Source organism: Labeo rohita, chromosome 14, assembly GCF_022985175.1.
Source record: "Labeo rohita strain BAU-BD-2019 chromosome 14, IGBB_LRoh.1.0, whole genome shotgun sequence".
Taxonomy (NCBI): Eukaryota; Metazoa; Chordata; class Actinopteri; order Cypriniformes; family Cyprinidae; genus Labeo; species Labeo rohita.
Window position 1 is genome coordinate 24,658,382 of NC_066882.1, and position 22,226 is coordinate 24,680,607.

Genomic DNA, 22,226 nt, shown 5'->3' on the forward strand with positions numbered 1-22,226 from the left:
GAAAAAGCACATCTTATTATGAAAAAATATATATATTTAAACACAGCAGTAAAAAGGATATTGTGAAATATTTTAAACAATTAAGGCTGTGTTTTCATGGATTTTAACTAAATAAATGGATGCCTTTAATTATTGATTCACTTATTTAATTAATAATTATTTTAATAATTTAATAATTATTTCAGAATAAACTTGTACATTTACATTTACATTTCATTGAATATATTATTTGTTTAATTATTTCATTTTGAGTACTTTTGTCCTCCATAATACTAAATGTAAAATTTACATTGAATTGATATTAAAAATTATTTCAAAAGTCTCTGTATATATGTCCATGTTTTTAATAATAATAATAATAATAATAATAATAATACAACAAAATTCTACAATCATTTATTTTATTTTTCTATTTATTTTTCTAATAATAATAATACTAATAATAATAATAATGTGTTATTATTTATTAATATTTTTAATAATAATAACATTCATAAAATTAATAATAATAATAAAATAGTAATAATAATAAAAACTACAACAAAATTGTACATACAGTTTATTTTATTTTTCATTTATATATATATATATATATATATATATATATTATTATTATTATTATTATTTGTATTATTATATTATTATTTGTATTAATGTTAGTATTTTTGGCATGGTAATAATACAATTTATTTTAATTTTTAAATTATTATTTTTTTAATAATAATAATTAAAAAGTGTTGTTATTATTTATTAATGTGTTTAATAATAATAATAATAATAATAATAAGTACAACAAAATTCTACAATCATTTATTTTATTTTTCTATTTATTTTTCTAATAATAATAATAATGTGTTGTTATTATTTATTAATATTTTTAATAATAATAACATTCATAAAATTAATAATAATAATAAAATAGTAATAATAATAAAAAGTACAACAAAATTGGACATACAATTTATTTTAATTTTTAATTTATTTTTCTAATAATAATAATTAAAAAGTGTTGTTATTATTTATTAATGTGTTTAATAATAATAATAATAATAATAATAATAATAATAATAATAATAAAAAGTACAACAAAATTGTACATACAGTTTATTTTATTTTTCATTTATATATATATATATATATATATATATATATATATATATATGTGTGTGTGTGTGTGTGTGTGTGTGTGTGTATTTTATTCACATCTTGCCAAAACAAATTCTATGTATGTGCAAACGTTTTGAATAATAATAATAATAATAATAATAATAATAATGGCAGGTTTTTTATTAGGTAAACACTGCATGATCTCATAGACTGATGTACTTTAACTGGTCTGTCACACTTTAGCCCCGCTGTGACGTCACCCGGAGGGCATTACATAATGCTGTGAATGATCAGAGGCTGAGCAGATGGAGTTTAGCCATTATCAGGTACAGTACGCACATCTGACGCTCCGCACTCGCTGCCGCTGCTGTCACTGAAAAGAGGCGTTGCGCACGCATCAGCGGACTCAACTTTGTGGATCTCACTCTGACTTTGTGTTTTCCCTTCCACAGCATTTCCTATTGGAGGCTGGCGCTTCTTTTCCAGACTTTGGAGTTTATTTGTATGGGACGCTGAGACTGGCATCGGTCGAGCTGTGATTTTTATTTCCAGTGCGTTTGCCTGTTTTGAGTTGAAACATGAGCGCGAGTGGAGACGCGATGGCGATGTTCGGGATGCATTTAGCGGAGGATCAGATTAAAGTTCTGGAGGAGAATTTCACGAAGGTCAGCAAACATCCCGACGACGCCACACTGATGCTGATCGCAGCGGAGTGCGGGCTGAGCGAAGAAGAGACAGCGGTGAGTTTATCGTGAGATCCTCGTGTAGAACGCTACACAACAATCTAGAACGTTTGGAAAACCGCGTCACGTTGATTGGCCGATTGGAAGCGTTGCCGTTTTGTCGCGTCTTTCTAATTGGTCGAATGGCAGCGCTCGCGTTTTGTTTTGTCGCTTTTAACGCACAAAATCTATCTATCATCTATCTATCTGTCTGTCTATCTATCTGTCTAAAGTTATCGTTAAAAACGTTGGCACAAAATATTATTTATGCGTTTTCGTGGTTTTCTGAAACAGTGTTGACATCAGTCTGTTTTTTAAACCTTACTGCTCACTATTAGTTTCACAGAGTTTAGAGAACATTCCACGTAACGTTTCCATAATGTTCGCAAAATAATACAACTGCGTTTTCCCTAATCTTTCTCTAACATCAACCAATAATTAAAAAAATACTAAAAAAAATACTGAGGAAGATGATCATTTTTCAGCACTGTATGCAGGGTTGCCAGGTTTTAACAACAAAACTGGCCAATTGCTATTCAAAACTAGCCCAAATCCAGCCCGTTTGCTTTTTGTTTAGATATTTGATTTGGAAAATAGGACAAAAAATTAAGACAAAATCAGTCTGTTTTTTAAAAATCAGTCTGTTTTTTAAACCTTACTACTCACTATTAGTTTCAAAGAGTTTAGAGAACATTCAAAGTAACGTTTCCATAATGTTCGCAAAATAATACAACTGCGTTTTCCCTAATCTTTCTCTAACATCAACCAATAATTAAAAAAATACTAAGAAAAATACTGAGGAAGGTGATAATTTTTCAGCACTGTATGCAGGGTTGCCAGGTTTTAACAACAAAACTGGCCAATTGCTATTCAAAACTAGCCCAAATCCAGCCCGTTTGCTTTTTGTTTAGATATTTGATTTGGAAAATAGGACAAAAAATTAAGAAAAAATCAGTCTGTTTTTTAAAAATCAGTCTGTTTTTTTAAACCTTACTACTCACTATTAGTTTCAAAGAGTTTAGAGAACATTCAAAGTAACGTTTCCATAATGTTCGCAAAATAACACAATTGCGTTTTTCCTAATGCTTTCTCTAACATCAACCAAGAATTAATAAAATGATATTAATAATAATAAAACATTTTAAAAAACTAGATGGTTTGAACGTTTATAAGAAATCATTAACGCAAACATTAGCATACATATTTTTGTTACCCAGGATGTACACCATTGTACCACAGTATTTACATCTTAGTGTAATTACAAATGTTAAAAACATGATACTACAATGCTGTGTGCCCATAAATATGGTAATACCAGGGTACGTGTTAGTTCAAACAACGTGGTTTGAAATAAGGGTTGTGAACCTTTATTGCATAACAACCTGCCTGACTTTATTTGATCAGGGAAAGTTTATGACGACAATAAATGTTAAAGTAAATAATAATGCTTCCGGAGAGGTGTATTTCATTTCTCAAAGTGACTTAACTTATACAGAGTCCCTCTGGAGGTTGAAACTCTTAATTGCACAATTAAAGTATTACATCTTTAACCACTAAGCCACATTAACCATGATGCAAGCTCCTCTCATGCATTGTCTTCATTCCTGTTTTGCTGTCACCAGCTCAAAATAACACACTGACAGCATTAAAAGCCAAACGCTTGTGAATGGAGAACTGACACTGACCATAAACAGAGCGTTTGAGCACAATAGGCAACCCAGGGCGCCTCCGGACACGCCTTCTCTCTTACGGATATAGTCGACATGTTCAAACGCATTGTGTCTGATTTCTAAACATGCTCTTTCAAATGAAAAACCCACACAGCAGTCATGATGTAATGGGGCAGTTAGTAATGCCGTAATGCATCTACTTACAGTATCTAATAGATACTTCAGAGCTTGTGAGCAACTCCTCCAGTGCTGACAGCATGAAGTTATGTAGAATTTTACTGGAAACACATTCACAGTCTATTACTGTCACTATGATTGTAAAAAACCATGTGCATTTATACAAAATGTCCACGCCTTTGTGATAAATCATCCTACTCAATAGAACAGGCTTAGCAATTCATTTTAAGGGTGTGTAAATGTATACAGTGTGCTTAAATGTATTCACTCATGCCCAAGTCATAGTTTTTAACGTTTTTTGGGGCTTTTCGATAGAAAGTTAATACTTTTATTCAGAAAGGATGCATTAAATTGATCAAAAGTGACTGTAAAGACGTTTATAATGTTACAAAAGGTTTCTATTTCAAGTAAATGCTGTTCTTATGAACTTTTTATTCATCAGAGAAACCTGAAAAATGACAGTCTTGTTGTCTGTGAAACTGATCAAAAGTTCAAACAAGAGCAAATATCTGTGAATGCGCTCAGAGAAGTCTACTTAATTCGAATTGAAAACAGGTTATCATACCCCATTTACAGATATTTGCTCTTGTTTTGAGTATAAACTCACTTCATTTTACTCATTGTTTCAGAAAACAAGGCTTCTCATCTTCATTTCGCGTCTTAAGAAAGTGTATCTTGATTTAAAGATGTTTAGATATTTGATTTGAGAAAACAGGACAAAAATACTGAGGAAGATTATAATTTTTCAGCATTGGATGCAGGGTTGCCAGGTTCTCACAACAAAATCGGCCAGTTGCTACTCAAAACTAGCCCAAAGGAATTTTGGGGGCCCAATTGCATTTTGTTTAGATATTTGATTTGAAAAACAGGACAAAAATACTGAGGAAGATTATCATTTTTTAACACTGTATGCAGGGTTGCCAGGTTTTCACAACAAAACCTGCCCAATTGCTATTTAAAACTAGCCCAAAACTAGACCAATCCCGTTTTTGGGTGCCCAAATGTGTTTTGTTTAGATATTTGATTTGCGAAAACAGGACAGAAATACTGAGGAAGATTATCATTTTTCAGCACTGGATGCAGGGTTGCCAGGTTTTCACAACAAAATCGGCCAATTGCTACTCAAAACTAGCCCAAAGGAATTTTGGGGGCCCAATTGCATTTTGTTTAGATATTTGATTTGAAAAACAGGACAAAAATACTGAGGAAGATTATCATTTTTCAACACTCTGTGCAGGGTTGCCAGGTTTTCACAACAAAACCTGCCCAATTGTTATTTAAAACTAGCCCAAAACTAGACCAATCGCGTTTTTGGGTGCCCAAACGTGTTTTGTTTAGATATTTGATTTGAAAAACAGGACAAAAATACTGAGGAAGGTTATCATTTTTCAACACTGTATGCAGGGTTGCCAGGTTTTCACAACAAAACCTGCCCAATTGCTATTTAAAACTAGCCCAAAACTAGACCAATCGTGTCAATTGCATTTTGTTTAGATATTTGATTTGAAAAACAGGACAAAAATACTGAGGAAGATTATCATTTTTCAACACTGTATGCAGGGTTGCCAGGTTTTCACAACAAAACCTGCCCAATTGCTATTTAAAACTAGCCCAAAACTAGACCAATCGCCAATTGCATTTTGTTTAGATATTTGATTTGAAAAACAGGACAAAAATACTGAGGAAGATTATCATTTTTCAACACTCTATGCAGGGTTGCCAGGTTTTCAAACAAAACCTGCCCAATTGCTATTTAAAACTAGCCCAAAACTAGACCAATCGCGTTTTTGGGTGCCCAAACGTGTTTTGTTTAGATATTTGATTTGAAAAACAGGACAAAAATACTGAGGAAGGTTATCATTTTTCAACACTGTATGCAGGGTTGCCAGGTTTTCACAACAAAACCTGCCCAATTGCTATTTAAAACTAGCCCAAAACTAGACCAATCGTGTCAATTGCATTTTGTTTAGATATTTGATTTGAAAAACAGGACAAAAATACTGAGGAAGATTATCATTTTTCAACACTCTATGCAGGGTTGCCAGGTTTTCACAACAAAACCTGCCCAATTGCTATTTAAAACTAGCCCAAAACTAGACCAATCGCGTTTTTGGGTGCCCAAACGTGTTTTGTTTAGATATTTGATTTGAAAAACAGGACAAAAATACTGAGGAAGATTATCATTTTTCAACACTGTATGCAGGGTTGCCAGGTTTTCACAACAAAACCTGCCCAATTGCTATTTAAAACTAGCCCAAAACTAGACCAATCGCGTCAATTGCATTTTGTTTAGATATTTGATTTGGAAAACAGGACAAAAATACTGAGGAAGATTATAATTTTTCAACACTATATGCAGGGTTGCCAGGTTGTTACAGCAAAACTGGCCAATTGCTACTCAAAATAGCCCACAAGTACCCCAATTGCGTTTTGTGGGCCCAGTCACATTTTGTTTAGATGTTTGATTTGGAAAACAGGACAAAAATACTACGAAAAATGATAATTTTTCAACACTCTATGCAGGGTTGCCAGGTTTTCACAACAAAAATATAGCCCAAAACTAGCCAGTTGCATTTTGGGGGCCCAATTGCGGTTTGTTTAAATATTTGATTTGAAAAACAGGACAAAGATATTGAGGAAGATGATAATTTTTCAGCACTGTTTACAAGGTTGCCAGGTTTTCACAACAAAACTTGCCTAATTGCTACATAAACTAGCCCAAAACTAGCCCAGTCCTGTTTTGTTTAGATATTTGAATTAGAAAACAGGACAAAAATACTGAGGAAGATTATAATTTTTCAGCATGCAGGGTTGCCAAGTTTTCACAGCAAAACCCGACTAATTGCTGTTCAAAACTAGCCAAATCGCATTCTGCGTTCTGGTAGGGTTACTCTGGTAAAAATCACATTCCAGGGGCTCAATATCATGTTATTGTGGTCACTTCAACCTACAGATATGAAAAGCAACCCACCACAGCGGTGTTACAGTAGCCCAGTTCTGCAGGAAAACCACGGGCTTGGCAACACTGACTGTATGCAACATTTAATGCAATGACTTTATGAATTTTATACTTTCTGCTCTAATTTAAGATCTTTTTTAGGTCTTTTAAGAGCTACAATAACTTATATATACAGTATGATCCTGTTTGAAGACGAAGAATGTGAGAAATGTGCAAAATTGTCATGAAAATGTCATTGTGAAAGCACAGTGCCTCATCTACGGCTTTATTTCACAGGCAAATTTGACTTGGGGGAAAAATGGTTTGAATAACAAACTCTGTTCTAGCTCCAGGGGAAATGATATCACCTCTTTGCATTATTTTAATGCTAAGAAAACTCAAACGCAAAGGGTGCGGTATGAGGAACAGGTGTATACCTCTCTCTCTCTCTCTGTAAACCGGTCATGCCTGCTTGCCGTGTTGGCTAGTAAACACAGGCGCTGTGTGTATGTACCGTAGGGTTAGTGATGGGTGGATACTCCGATGTCAAGTGTTTGGCTCGTCAAATGCTACGCATGATGCACTAAAACTTGTGGTGAAGATGATCGACGCTGCTTTATTTGAGCTGTTTGCACAAACACAGAAATGCAGCTCATACAGTGTTTGCTGTTCGTCTGCTGAAAGTGGTGTGTTTGTGTTTTTTAGATGAACAAATAAAATATGACTAAAAATAGGGTGACCATATGCCTCTTAAATTCCTAGAATGTCTGGGTTTTGACGCTCTCTCTACAGTCCTTATGCAATATGCCATGATTGGTCAATTATGTACAAACTACTCAGTCATTACCTTTAGCAGGTATGAAAATAATAGGAAAACGAAGCCAAAACCCAGACATTTTAGGCAATTTAGAAATCATCAAAAGAGGATGTACAGTCACCCTACCAAACAAGGGGATTTTATACAGAGCTTTTTATATACTCTCATGGTTTGTTATTTAAAACACTGACTGTGTTGCAAGTCTAGTGTTAAAGATCATTGTACCTCAGAGTGTTGTGCAACTGTCTGTTTCTATGAATATCAGCTCATTTGGGGTAGTCTAAGATTAGCGCGTGTGTAAAAGTGAAATATTTACTCAGTTCTTCACTCAGTACTTGTGTTGAAACACATTCAAATAACGCATTCAAATAATCCAGATTGAAAAGCCTTCATGCAAACACCTCAGTTCATCCGAATGAGCTTGATCTGAAATAAATTTAAATATCAATAGGAAAACAAGCATGTAAACACTTGAATCTAACTATTTCAAAAATGCTTGTGCTTATGTAAACAGAGCTTCCAGAATCCAAAAAATGGTAACACTACAATTTTCTTCAGAAAACATAAAAACAATCAGTCTAATCTTTCTGTCTCTCTCTTTCCTGTAGAAATGGTTCAGGATGCGAAACGCTCTGTGGAGGAAAGCAGAAGGTCTCCCTGCTGAACTGGGATCAGTGAAGGACTGATAGAAGATCTTCATGCTCTTCTTGTTTTCTTGCTGTTGTTCTCTTTCCGCTCCAGTGATCGTTCAGTAGACCACCACACTGTCTCTTTTATTTGAGGATGTTTTCTGAAGTCTGAAGACTGATATGAGTCTTATTTTATTTTTTTATTAATTTTATCTAAGTTGCTCAAAGCAAACTGTATGTATGCCATATATATATTTTATTGCCCTAATAACTATAAAATGTTCGTAAATAAACTAAATGTAAGCAGCTGTATATAAAGAATTGCATCTGTACGTTCAGGGTTTGATTTCATGTGTCAAATAGAGCTAGTTTGCTTTCTCATTAAGAGAATCATCATGGAGCTGAGAAACGTTAAAGTTACACTTTATCTGTATCTTTATTTATAAACCTAAAAATAACAAAAAGGTCTCTTTATCATCTCAATTGTTTGTGCTAGACACTAATATGAGATTAAATGGAGAACATACTGACATGTCTTCTGCTTCTCAGTTTTTCTCTTAAAAACAGACCACAGTAATCTCACATTTCTCTCCTAGATGTTCATAAGAAATGTCTGAAACTCTATTCAAATATAAATATAATGGTATCACTTTTAATTCATTTACTGTATGACAATTTGTCTCTTTATTTCTTAAAAATAATTGTTGGAGAATTATCTCTGAGTTTCATAATCTATGAAAGCGCAATATAGTTTCATCCAACCGAAACGTGTTAAGGAGAGCAAAAGAGGTTTAAAACTAAATCCTGATGATGAAATGTCGACTAAACCACAGAGTCCATGTGAGAAACAGTAAAGAGCGTGAAGCCTCAGGCGGACTCAAACACTGATGGCATCGCTTCATGAAATATTTAAATATTTAAACACATCCAGTAAGCAAAGGATGGACAGACGAGGCCACTTTTGAATGGTTGGCAGAGCGTAGCTAACTGCAGTGGTGTGTGTGTGTGTATGTTTGAGCAGTGTGGCGTGAAAAAACATCCCACACCCTCAACGGAAAAACAAACATGCTCATTTGACTGCAGCGCAGATGCTGAGCTGAACACAAACACACTGCAGTGAGCTTCCTGGAATATCTTGGAAGATATTAAAATAATACAGCTAGAACTTGATAGAAATATTAAACTGTTGGTAAAATAAAACAAAATAAATTATAAAGAGAGAGAGAGTGTGTGAGAGAAAGGGCGCAGTGTAGTGAGAGTCCATATCACTCGGCCATTGGTTGATTGCGCTAGTCTCCGCCCCCTCATGCACCAATCAGAACACTCGAATGCTTATTGATTTCAGCTGCGCCGGTTTAGAGCGGTTTAGAGCGGTTTTAAAAGCTATTACAGTACGTTAGCATGTCTCTGAGGTGGCTAAATCGCAGCGGTTTCTGGTTAACCATTGGTGGTATTATTTCTCTTGACTTTCTTTATCTACTTTATCTATTTAATTTTATAGTAATATATAGTTTTCCTTCCACATCTTCCCTCAGGCCATCCAAGATTTGGAAAAATGTAGCATTACGTGACTTGCTCACCAATGGATAAGTAATGTCTCTTCAGTAATGGGTCCTGTCAGAATGAAAGTCCAAACAGCTGATAAATACACCACAATAATCCACAGCTTTGTTGTTTTTGATCTTGTTTTGAGGCTGTTTACAGGGTTTGCACTTACGTCATGGTTTGGTCAGTTACCCAGATGCACGACCATATTGGCGTCACTCGGATTTAAACAACGGCATGTATCCACAAGTTTCCAGGGGGCGCTATTGTAAAAAAGAACGTGGGTACAACTTCGGGTGAGGTGGCGGACGTAGTATACCAGTGGTATTTTGTGTGCTAATTAGCAAGGAGGCTAAGTGTTTTTAGAACATTGTTTACTTTGTAAAGATACACACCTTTATGAGAGATGTCATTACGTTCTTATGGACAACATATGCTTTTCAAATCTGTGTTATTAGCAAGTTTGGATCGCTAAATCTTGAATGACGGTCAACTAGTGAAATGACATTTGAACCGAGACATCAGAGCTTGTGTTAAAGAGCTTTATTTGCCCGTCACTCCTGTCAACTGTTTAATGAATGAGTGTCACGTCCCGCTTGTTTACTTTGAACCGGAAGACGCTCCCACTTTTGACGCAAGGCCTCATGGGGCGTAGGAAACTTGTGGATAGAGCTTGGGAATCTACGTCACTGCGCATTGCATTCTGGGTAGTCACCGCCATGATTTAGGACACGCTAAATAGCGTACAATGACAAACACAAATCACTACAGGAAAATACGACCGTATTCGCTTTAATGTTTTTAAGAGCTGCTTGCACTTGCTTAGAATAATTGTACTAATATTGGAATCCATTGCGTTTATTCGAGCACTGAGTCATGTGGCCTGAACATGTCACATACACACTCACAGAAATCATACGGCCGCCTTCTACTGTACCACACACAGTTTTTAATAACTATGTGGCACTGATATATCTGCCAGATAAAATAAACACACCATAGCTTGATCTCAGCTAGTTGGTCATGTAAGTGAACCACCGCTCTGCACATTTTGTGTGTATCTCAGATGTCTGTTCTATTCAAAAGTAAGTGCCCTGCAGTGTCTGTGTCCGAAAGTCCCAGAATGCCGTGCGTTGCTGACGTCACGTTCCCATACTCTATTGCACGGTTAATGTACTACTGAATGCGTTGTTCTGCTAATTTATGCTCTCTAAACCAGGAGGAAAAAAACATGTGGAACTGCTAAATCACATAGAGAAGGACTATAGAAAAGTGCGTGATATTTTGTCAAACTAAGGTTTATACGTGGTAAAGATACGTATGAGCAGTATTAAGATATTAGCCTAATATTTTACCTACCTGACCAGAATTGATACGAACAAACATGGATGTTGTCAAGATTCTTGCCCTGGAAATCCTTATTCAGTTTGGCCAACCACAAATGCATTGTTTCCTCAAACTTTCATGTGTCAAATAGAGCTTTTTGCATAAATAGAGCCTTTTGCATAACTTTTAGCAGTCTTTAGTACTCCATATGTTTTTCCCAGTCCAACTGATTAGTACAGCCCAAAACATGACAATAATTTATCATTTTCAGCAGAAATAATCAGTAAAATATGCAAGTTCTGATTGGTTCAGTGAAATTGTTTACATTCTGTGCTGCCAATATGGCCGATTGACGACGCGTCGTGAAAACACACTTATTTGGGCTCCCTTGTTGGTAATAACTTGGGTTGCAAAATGGTTTGCAAACAACACGGTTGAACCACAATACTTAGTATTGTGGGAATATTTCTACCATTTAATCAATTATGTTATTTACACATGAATAGTTCACCTCTAAATCCGTCTGACTCAGTTCTGTTTGATGAGTTAATATGGTGAGCAGAACTAGATCCGTTTACTGAATCTGAATGGCTGACGGAGAGCCGTGGCATTGTGGGTCACCACGACAACTCAACAGACACAAGTGGAATCTGTCACCAATGGGTCAGAGAGAGAGTTAGAGGAGGATCATGGGAATAGGAAAGATTTTGAGAGAACAGCAGGAAAAGATAGAGAGAGAAGGAAAACCGGACTGATCTGAGTTCCAGCTGGCTCCTGTAGTGACATGAACACACACATGCAAAAATGTGCCAGTTTTACTGACAATTTAATTAGTCAAAGAAATAATCACATCAAAGCATAATCCCTGCATTAAAATAGCTTAATATTAAGATTTGCTTTTTATATTGGTTGTTTGTTTATTAACAGTAAATTACAGTGCATCTACTGAAATGCCATTACACACATTTTTTTTATTATTTTAATTAATTTTGATTCTAGTACAGAAGTGAAATCTAAGTAAATATGTAGAATGAAAGTCCAGGCAAGAAAATATACACCAAATGTCCAAACCAGATGCTGATAGTCATAGATATTTCTCACTAAAAGCAGCAGCTAGACAGAAATCGAAAAAAGAGACAATCTGGAAACACTATAGGCGTAAAACACAGTCCTGTTTAAGGAGCCAGGCGGGTTTGGCAGCAGGCTAAGAATAATGTAGTACTTAAATTTCAGTCAAAAGTAGTCCAGAGACAAAATCTGAGACCATGATTAGAAAACCAGAGCAAAAGCAAACAGAGCTCAACCAATCAACAAGCTCCTGATGGGAAAAGAAAGTGACAGAATACAATAACTGCAAATGATGAATGTGCTGGAAACCACAGCTTTGTGGTCTGTCTTGTTTCCTCAGGGCTGCCATATCGGTTCCCTGGGTGGGATGTAATCTTTAGAGAGTGCTTTAGGAGTGGATAAAGCTTGGAGCCGAGCACTCGCTGTGGCGTTTCTCGCTCCTCTAGACACCTGTAAGGGAAGCCAAAGAAGCCTGAATCAATCCACGCTTGACAATCCAGACAGATTTCATGCCGTACTACCAACAAAAGCAACTGATAGAGTGACCAACAGGTTTTTTTTTTTCCCTTTTATTTTATTCCAAGGCTCTCTGAGGCCCTGTTTACACCTGGTATTCAAATACGTTTTTGTCAAAAAGATCACAAGAAGACAACAGAGACACATTCCCATTTACATCTGGTGTTTTAATCAGTCTCTTGTCCACTTTTGACCGGTTTCCTAAATTCTTTGAGGGGAGGATCTATGATCAGGTGTATGCATGTTCCTTTTCTGATCTTTCGATCTAATTGTGAAATAGGTTCACGCAATTTAGCAGCAAACAGTTCTGTGGGCTTCAAACTCTGTGGGTTTGTGTCAGAATCAGGAATGTTAAGAGAACATTGTGCTTTTTAATTTTTATTTTCACCTTCAAACCAAACGTACAATTTCAGACTGCAAAGTTTAAATCCCATCTGGCTAGCGCACTTCAGCAACACATCTTGTAATGTTTAATTGGTGTGTGCATACCGAAAGTGAAGTGAATATTCGCATTGCGATGTGGTGTGTGCACATCAAAAGCTAATTTAATTCTTTACGTGAGTAGACTACATACAAAGTCAATGCAAAGATGCGAATAGATGCGAATTCGTGCTGGACAACGCAATTGCCACGAACGCACACTAACGTTACAACACATTATGCGAATTTCCCATTCGGGTTGAAATATTTTTAACTTACGTAATCTACCTGTGCAATAATTACCAGTGTTGAGGAAAGTTACTTTTAAAAGTAATGCATTACAGTATTGCATTACTCCCTAAAAAGTAGATTCGATTATTTAGTTACTTTTTATGGGAAGTAATGCGTTATGTTACTTTTTGTTACTTTTTATATCTGGGCTGGGCTTGCTTATTTGTTTTTAATATAAAAAGTTCTGTTTTGGCACACGTAAAAGCTTCACAAAGTAAATTCACATCTGTACAGTAGAACGCAGAAGAAGAAAGTTCAACGCATTTCAGATATAAAAAAAAAAGACTAATCTTTATTTAGAGTAATTTTTGCTTATTAGTACGAATTGGATCATCGAAGGTCAGCAGCAAATACATTGGTTAATAAAATGGGATTAAATACATAAAGTATATTTGTGTTATTTAACATTTAATTATTGCAGGTTTGCGTTATATTCTGAGTTGGATTTCATGGTTTCATTTTCATTTCATACATTTTGAGGAATACTGAATCTGTGTTGTTGTTTTGCACGAGTGAGACGAATTAATGCATGTTCACATTTATTCTAGAACTTCTGTAACATCTTATTCAATTTCTTCTCTCAATATGGGGACAGGAGAGTAACTCAGATATTTTACTGTAAATTAAAAAGTAATGCGTTAGTTTACTTGAAAAAATAAGTAATCTGATTACGTAACTCAAGTTACTTGTAATGCGTTACCCCAACACTGATAATTTCAATTTTGCACCGTACACACCGTAAAAATTAAGTCAGTAGGCAGAGAGGTGGCAGTATTTAGTGGCTGTTCAAATGCATTCAACCACATGAGTATCCACACTATGAAAGCAATTTGGTTGAATGTGTTTTTATCTACCTCTACAAGTGGGAAAAGCTCAAAACATTTGAGATCACATTTATATCAGTATTTATCATTGTTCCCTTGTGACAGACAAAAACGTATCCTAATACCAGATGTAAACAGAGCTCAGTTGAACTAGTTAACCCTGGTTAAAATTAGTCATGCTTTCTAGGTATTCACAAACTGTTTTTACACTGCACATTCTTAAACCCTGAGTTAACATTCTTATTTGCAGATTTGCGGTGGCACAGTCTGGTTTACACTAGTGTGCTTTGTTTTGTTTTTTAAACTGTGATTTAAAATGAAAACAATCCACGTCTACACTGGCATTTTCACTGCGTTTTGGAGCTACATTTACACTAGTGTGTTGTCATTTTGAAATGTGTAACTTTTGCTACAGTTATGCGGGTCGTTTACACTACTCTCAAAAACTCCAGGGATGTATTTCAGTGTAAACGGACCAAAACTAAGACTTTTGCAACAGTGGCATGGCTGCACACATTCGCTCTGCATATGCTTGACGACCATGTAAACAATAACATCATGCTCATTATGAATGATCATGTGATATGCATTTTCGGTTGTGTAGTGTGTACGCAGATCGTTTCTGAAATGCAGTGAAAACGCCAGTGTAGACGAGGATCATTTTCTTAAAACACAATTTTAAAACAAAACACTACCCTCATCAGAAACTATCTTTGTCCACACTATTCAAAGGGATAGTTCACCCAAAAATTTTAATTAGGCCATTATTTACTCACCCTTCAAACATCCTAGGTGTATATGACTTCCTTCTTTCAGACGAATCTGATCTGAGGTATATTAAAAATTATCCTGGCTCTTCCAAGCTTTAGAATGGCATGGGCGGGTGTTTCTCTTCATTAGTCCAAAACAAGTCCAATAAAGCGCATCCATCCAGGGTTCCCACGTAGGGCGTATGCATTGCTCATATGTACATTGCACGTGTGTAACGCCAATGTCCTACGTCATCCACCCGGAAAGGCTTCTGTGTACAACCACTTGGAGCAAGCTAGATTAAAGTAATTATTACATGCACCGACTCACTGCAGGTGGCCCGGAGCCGTGTGAGGCATTTTTTATTATGGATGGATGCACTTGTTTTGGACTGATGAAGAGAAACACCTACTCATGCCATTCTAAAGCTTGGAAATGCCAGGATAATTTTTAATAACTCAGACTGGATTCATCCGAAAGAAGGAAGTCATATACACCTAGTAGGCCAGGAGGGTGAGTAAATAATGGGCTAACTCTTGTGTGCTCTCTTATTATAAATTGCTGGCTGCTGTCAAGTTTCTCCTGACAGACTTTTTGTAAACTATAAACTCTAAACCTTGGAATAAATGCAGTGGGAACTGCTCTTCTGTCTCTTACAGTTCGGATTGGACTCTCCGGTCGTCCGGGGTCATAGAAGTGTCTGTTCTTTCTTAGTTTGGGCAGTGATAGCTGCTCGAGTCTGGATGTCATCTTGGCTGTTTGAGCTGCATATGAGATGAATGTCTGCACATTCTGCACACAAACACATGAGCCAATGTGAATGATGCTTGGATATATAAAACTCATTGTCACAATGAATTAAGCACCAGAACCAGTTTGTGGTTTAAAAGTGACGTTGCTCTTGTACATTCAGACCTGTCTGTTGCTGGTGAAGTTGGGGTGATTGGTTTTGGGGTTGGCCAGCTGGAGGACTCGAGGTGAGATGACCACGTTCCTTACGCTGGGACTCAAATGCCAGATGGGACAGTCATGCTCACAGAAGAATGAGTGTGGTGAACTACAAGAAATTAATACTTTTTTCAGCAATTAAGGATGCATTAAAATTGATCAAAAGTGATAGTTAAGGCATTTATAGTGTTTAAAATAAATGCTGTTTTGGACTTTCTATTCATCAAAGAATCCTGTGGAAAATGTAGCAATTTCCACAAAAATAAGAAGCAGCACAGCTGTTTTCAACATTGATAGTAATAAAAAAAATCTTGAGCAGCAAATCAGCATATTAGGTTGATTTCTGAAGGATCATGTGACTGGAGTAATGATGCTGAAAATTCAGCTTTGCATGTCAGGAATAAATTACATTTTAAAATATATTCAAATAAAAAACAGCTATTTGGAAACAGTAATATTTCATAATATTACTGTATTTTTGATCTAGAGACGAAGAGAGGCAAATAGCTGAAATAAAGTTTAAATTTGATATTTTATTTAATTTTAACTAATGTTTATTTCAAGTAATGGAAATTTTTTTTTAAGGTTTTAGTTAACAATAACCCTGCTGAAGACTTGCAATAATCACCTGCTTTTGGTTTGATAAGAATCAAAGCTTTCTTTTTGTTTGCAGCACACATGCTCTCAAGATGTTACGTAACAAAATCCACAGGTTGCAAAAAAAAATCATTTAGCTGAATCCAGAGATGAACATAACAGCCTTGTGCAGATGATTTATTTACCACACAATTCTCTCTAAATATAAGCGACATTAAGTCTTCACAAACAAAATTAAATGACAACAAAACTGACTCAATATGTTAGTCTGTAAAACAGCTCGCAGATGATATTGGGCCCAGATCTTAGATTGTGATTTATGATTTAAAAAAGATCTCTGTGGTTGAACACAAGACTTGCCAGGGGTTACACACCAGACAGTCGTCTATTGTCTGGCAGATCTTCTCTCCTTCTCTCTCACACACAGAGCTACTGAAAAAACAGATGTCGAATTTTGGCTTCCTCCTCAGCAGGAGCTAAATTTAGCTATGGAAAGATCTCATGAATGTGTCCAGGTTCTCATTTGACCTCTTACTTCACTTCCTGGGTGCTTCTTCCTCGAGTTTTGGGAGTCGCTAGCCGGACAATGTTCTCGTACTGCACTGCATGAGAGGAAAGGTGGAAGATCTTCATCCTTCTCCTCTCCTCCTCCTCTTCCTCTTTCCTGCAGGAAGATTGCAGAGGGAACGTCTGACATCCGAGAGAAAATCCGCCTTTTCAAATAAGACAATAGGGCGAGTGTTACAGGATGCTTGCTAGGAACAAGTGAAACTAGTATCTAGAGAGTGTTTATGTTAATCACACCCATATTTCTCAGCGTGGTCTTTTATAAGAGTGATTTTTATGCTCTCTGGTGGAGAACGAGGGCTGGATACACTCTTAGCCAGCTGGACTTAGAGTACCAAATTCGTTTTATCCATTATCTCATAAAATCTCTCTGGCTTCAGACACAACCTGCTCATTCAGAGGACTCTGGCATCTTTAACCTGACTACTGGGTGGAAAAGGGGCAGTTGGGCAGAGAGAGTGAGACTTTTAATGCACCTTTTCCTCTTAATATGAATGTGGAATTTGTTAGGGTAAGAAAGAAATCAGTGTTTCTTGATAAAGGTAATGGCGAACTCCTAGGAAGCAAGTAACCTAATTACTTTTAATAGCATGTTTGATCAAATTATGATGTATGGTGTAAAGAAAGACCTGTACACATGCATGACCCAAAGCATCCAAAAATGAACAGCAGGAATCGTGGACTGCTTTCTCGTTTCCGCTAAAAGGGTATAGGGTAAAATCATCCATCACATGCTTGACTCTGAATTGCTGACCTCAACTCATTCATTATTAACCTAAACGTTTCTTCCGTGTAAGCTGAAACAGCTAAACCTGAGCTCACACAACTCTTCATAGCCACTACCATTCGAATATTTGGAGTTTGTAAGATTATTTAATTTTTATTTAATTATCATTTAATCTCTGAAATAAGTCCCTTATGGTTAACAAGTTGCATTTACTTGATCAAAAATACGGTAAAAACAGTAATATTGTAAAATATTACTACAATTTAAAAGATGTTTGAATCAGTTGCAGGGCAGGGCCTGCTGGAGCTAATTTGCATAAATCAGCATACTCCGCCCCCTAAAGGATTTCTGTTTTTCAAACGTGAACTCTCAGTGTCACTTTTGAAAATGAAAAAACAAAAAAAAACAAACTAAAAACATAACAAAATATTACATATAGCTGCAAGCTGCGATTAACGAAGTTCAAGCGCTTAAGGCATCTAAACTTATAAGGAAAATGACATTACATATTACTTAGTAAGGGTGTACCCACCTAAATTAAAGATAAAAAAATAAAAATCCAGGTAATTTACCATAGAAATATGATGTTTTTCAATGTTTATGACTGTTATAGCGCCAGCTGTGGATCTTTGCAAGCTTGTTTAGAATCACCTGTCGCATTGTGGTCAGCAGGTTTCATGAAGTTTTGAGTTTTTCTTTAGGATTTATAGGATTTTGGGTAAATTTGGGAAGGCCCCTTTTCTAAACAAGCACATTATAGTTTCCCAAAGGGTAAATTAGTGGTTCTAGAGGCAAAGTTGTCCAAAGTGAGGAGTTCTGTCGTATGATTGGAATATTGTGTGTATGTGTGGAAAAACCGTGCAACGTACAATTGTTTACACCCTTGAAAAAAGCGATATCGTCCCCCAGTGACTGATTTCTTTCAAATTTCTCTCAGACCTTTGGGGCCATGAGTCGAACACGCTCACAGAGTTTCGTTCCGATCGGCCTCCATTAACCTTGACAGGTGCTCAAACTTCGTCGACCAATGGCAGCGTAAAAAATGTCCTTGTAGACACTTGTGGCACTTCGGACCAAGACCGTTTACGCCACTTTTCATGTTGATAAGACAAATGGTTGTGCAATAATAGCCATTTTTTTTTTTTTTTCCTCTTATAGCGCCACAAAGTTGCCAAGTGTTTGGTGGAGATATCTCATTGCATTCAGGAGTCATAGGTATTTTACTAAAAGTGGCCCTGCCCCTTTCAAAAGTTTTGGTGTCTCTTTGCCACGGTGAGTTGAAGTTCAACTTTTTTTTTTTTTTTTTTGATAATTACTGATATTCACGCTCCAGAGAATCTTTCTGCACTGGCTTGGTTCCCATCAGGTGAAAAACCTAGGATTAGTTTGCAAAAGCAGGCTTTTCAAAAAATGCAAAATACCTGAAAATTTCACCAGGCTCACAATCAAATCTGAGGCATATGTTTTGTCTGGCGTGAGCCAAGGATTCCAACAATATAAGACACTTGAGCCTGCGACTGACGGTTTAGGTGTTATGAGCGAGTTTGTACTTTTGATTGTTGTAGTGCCCCCCTTCAGGCCGACTGGGGCGAGCCTTGGTGACGTTGTAGGCCGTGTGAGTACTACCATCCCTCCAAGATTCAAGTCTCTACGACTTACAGTTTGGTCTGCACGATCAGTTTTACATGGAGATCACTGATCCATGATCATTCTAACAATCACAATAGGGTTTCAGCACTACGTGCTTGAACCCCTAATAAGGTTAACACGTATATATTATGCATTTGGTCTCAGCTTTCAAATTGTCATTTTTTAAGAAATTCAAACAATAAATACTATTTTGTAGCTCTTTAATGCATTGTGACAGATCGTTGTAGCGCCTCAGTTCAAGCAGTGTGTGAACCGATCATCTCTTTACTTTAGCACGAAATAAGAATGAATAAACATCAGAAGGTATGTTGATTCACGTCATTTTCAAGTTTCAGTTCCACTGACGTTAATCTACTCTCCTGTCTAGTTTGTTTGACTGACAAAGTGGCAGATTCAGCATTATGATTGGTCAGATCACCTGTCAATCAAACCGGGCAAACGGTAAATTGGAAGAGGAGTCAATAAGGCCGCGCTCAGGTGCTTAGCAGTAATTTTAAATTCACCATCAACAGCTAACATAGGCCCTGTCCCAAACTGCAACCTAAACCCTCACGGTCTTCCTGAGTCCACACTTTCGTGACGTAATGCTGCTTTGATTGTCGGGCTAAAGTCTGCTGCGGAGCTCAGTGCGGGCTCCGGAGAAGTGTGTATCATGTATCGTACACCCTATGGTCTCACTCGTACACGGCGGCCATTGTAAGTCCGCAAGACCACAAGTGCATGTGCAGTGTGCCATTTGGGACAGGGCCATAGAGCGCTATTGGTGAGTAGTTGTTTTGGGGGTTTAAGCTCCTACAAACTCATGTCATATAATATGGGTTTGAATATCGAAATCTTAAACATTGTTCGACTTGTTAGCCTAGTGGTAATGAAAAGGGAAAAGGTTATTTTTAATCTATGTAAACATGTCTTTGACAATTAATATCCAGTAATGTGGCTTTGGCTGTTTCATGTTGAACTGTTACAGCACGGCTTGAGACTGTGCACGCTTTTCCATTTTGTTCACATTTTTAAAACCACAAATGCGTTCTTTGTGAATGGTTCATTTATTTAGCTCACAGCAGTTTTAAACCCTATTTAGCTGTCATTTAAACAGTACATGTTCTGGCCAGTAGGTGGGACTGTCAGTCAACATATGTCTAATTTCTAATAACTGCACACTTAATGTGACCATGTAAATGCAATAAATGCAGCATATAGAGGCTGTTGATGTATTTAACAGTGGTGTGGCATGTTTTTAGAAATTGTGCTGTATCTAAACAATGCTAGATGACTGAAACTGCATGTTGTTTAGATACCTGCTGTTTAGGCATTCTTTTTCTATACAATTTGATTGTTTTTTTTAGCACCCTGTTAACTGTACAACAAAATCTCCAACTAAAAATCCCGAGATGCAACTGATTTGAATAGATTTTATGATCCAATTTAGGTTTAAACGGATAGTTCGCCCCAAAATGAAAATTCTGTCTTTAATTGCTCACCCTTATGTCTTTCCAAACCCATAAGACCTTCGTTCATCTTTGGAACACAAATTAAGATATTTTTGATTAAATCAAGAGCTTTTTGACCCTGCATAGACAGCAATACAACTAACATGTTCAAGGTCCAGAAAGGTAGTAAGAGTCCATGTGACATCTGTGGTTCAACCGTAATTTTATGAAGCTACAAAAATACTTTTTGTGTGCAAAGAAAACAAAAATAACAACTTTATTCAACAATTTCTTCTCTTCCAGCTTCTGCGTCAGCAGAACCACATGCAAGAAATTGTTGAATAAAGTCAATATTTTTGTTTTCTTTGTTTTGCACACAAAAAGTATTCTCATAGCTACATATAATTAGGTTTGAACCACTGATGTCACATGGACTATTTTAACATTGTCCTTACTACCTTTCTGGGCCTTCTGGGTTTCAGTTACATTGCTGTCTACGGAGGGCCAGAAAGCTCTCGAATTTTAATCAAAAATATCTTAATTTGTGTTCTGAAGATGAACAAAGGTCTTACAGGTAGAGTAATTAATGACAGAATTTTCATTTTTGGTTGAACTCTTTAAGCATTCATGTCCTACATTAAAAAACAGTAGTGTGCATATACATGAGAACTAAATAAAAATGGAAGTTTTAAGACATTTGTTGATGTGCTGCTTCTTGCTACCTGAGCTGAATCTGGAAAGAGAAGTCTTTTTTAGGCTGGGCTAGAGCCTTTATTCTGGGGCTTGGAACGGCTTGCAGTGCTGAGCGAGACAGCGGGCGTATCGATTCCTGGTTTCCCCATGTCAGTATCCTGGATCCCAGAGCACAAGCACAACAGAAGTCAGTTGGATCAAGGAATGAAACCATTTTTTCTGCTAAAAAATATAAGCCTCGGGTATATTTGTACTCATGGTTGACAATATAGTTTTAAGTTTTAATCAAATTAAAGTCCATGCAAATAAATAAATACAAGTTTTACCAAGGTGTTGTGGCCCAAACTGTCTTGGATGTCTTTGGTTGAGCTAGAAATGAAATCCTACAAGCAAACATGTTATCAGTGACTTAAAAATACAATGATAAAGAAACAAAAGGAAAACTCAAGTTTTTTTTTTTCTTCTGATATACATACCTATCCAAATGGGATGACTTTAATTCAGGCTCTTTTAGGAATAGAAACCAAACAATCAAAGAAAAGATCATACATTAACCGATTTTTCAATTAAAAATAACATGCAACCATATTTTAGTTTTGTTCTAAATGCAGACTTTACCCGAGTCCATTCTCTCTAAGTACAGACCCAAAGGAATCCTGGGAAACTAAAAGCTTACTGAATGTCACAATAGACACCACATGTTGCTAAGGAAGCTGCTACTATGGCAACCAAAGTCACATGGTCCCGCTCGGTCATCAAAAGAAGAGCTGAAATCAGCCTGAACTAACAGACCATGACATCATGAACACAACAG

The 22,226-nt window shown here is 36.4% G+C and overlaps 2 protein-coding genes across 3 annotated transcripts; one reads left to right on the forward strand and one right to left on the reverse strand.

Moving 5' to 3' along the window:
- Nucleotides 1-1,402: 1,402 nt before the first annotated feature.
- hopx (HOP homeobox) lies at nt 1,403-8,590 on the forward strand. Its single transcript, XM_051127326.1, has 2 exons — nt 1,403-1,847; nt 8,040-8,590. The coding sequence occupies exons 1-2, from the start codon at nt 1,686-1,688 to the stop codon at nt 8,115-8,117; spliced, it is 240 nt and encodes a 79-aa protein (XP_050983283.1). The 5' UTR covers nt 1,403-1,685; the 3' UTR covers nt 8,118-8,590.
- A 3,425-nt stretch (nt 8,591-12,015) lies between these two features.
- LOC127175962 (testicular haploid expressed gene protein-like) lies at nt 12,016-22,147 on the reverse strand. Of its 2 annotated transcripts, XM_051127322.1 has the most exons (8): nt 22,031-22,147; nt 21,889-21,919; nt 21,739-21,795; nt 21,442-21,570; nt 16,881-17,009; nt 15,716-15,857; nt 15,458-15,592; nt 12,016-12,449 (listed from the first exon to the last, which is right to left on the reverse strand). In XM_051127322.1, exons 1-8 carry the CDS (start codon nt 22,038-22,040, stop codon nt 12,336-12,338), a joined length of 747 nt encoding a protein of 248 aa, XP_050983279.1. In that variant the 5' UTR covers nt 22,041-22,147; the 3' UTR covers nt 12,016-12,335. The 2 variants fall into 2 exon arrangements, with proteins under 2 accessions (XP_050983279.1, XP_050983278.1); XM_051127321.1 differs by having other exon boundaries at nt 21,889-22,035.
- Nucleotides 22,148-22,226: the final 79 nt, after the last annotated feature.

What these genes read in the sequence shown, in the direction of transcription:
- LOC127175962 (XM_051127321.1), bottom strand. Translation starts at nt 21,959, where the DNA reads ATGATCTTTTCTTTGATTGTTTGGTTTCTATTCCTAAAAGAGCCTGAA. An exon ending in ACTTCACCAGCAACAGACAG is followed by an intron (nt 15,593 to 15,715) that starts GTCTGAATGTAC and finishes GTTTGTGTGCAG; the next exon opens with AATGTGCAGACATTCATCTC. An exon ending in CGGAGAGTCCAATCCGAACT is followed by an intron (nt 12,450 to 15,457) that starts GTAAGAGACAGA and finishes CTTCCCTTACAG; the next exon opens with GTGTCTAGAGGAGCGAGAAA.
- hopx (XM_051127326.1), top strand. Translation starts at nt 1,686, where the DNA reads ATGAGCGCGAGTGGAGACGCGATGGCGATGTTCGGGATGCATTTAGCG. An exon ending in TGAGCGAAGAAGAGACAGCG is followed by an intron (nt 1,848 to 8,039) that starts GTGAGTTTATCG and finishes TCTTTCCTGTAG; the next exon opens with AAATGGTTCAGGATGCGAAA.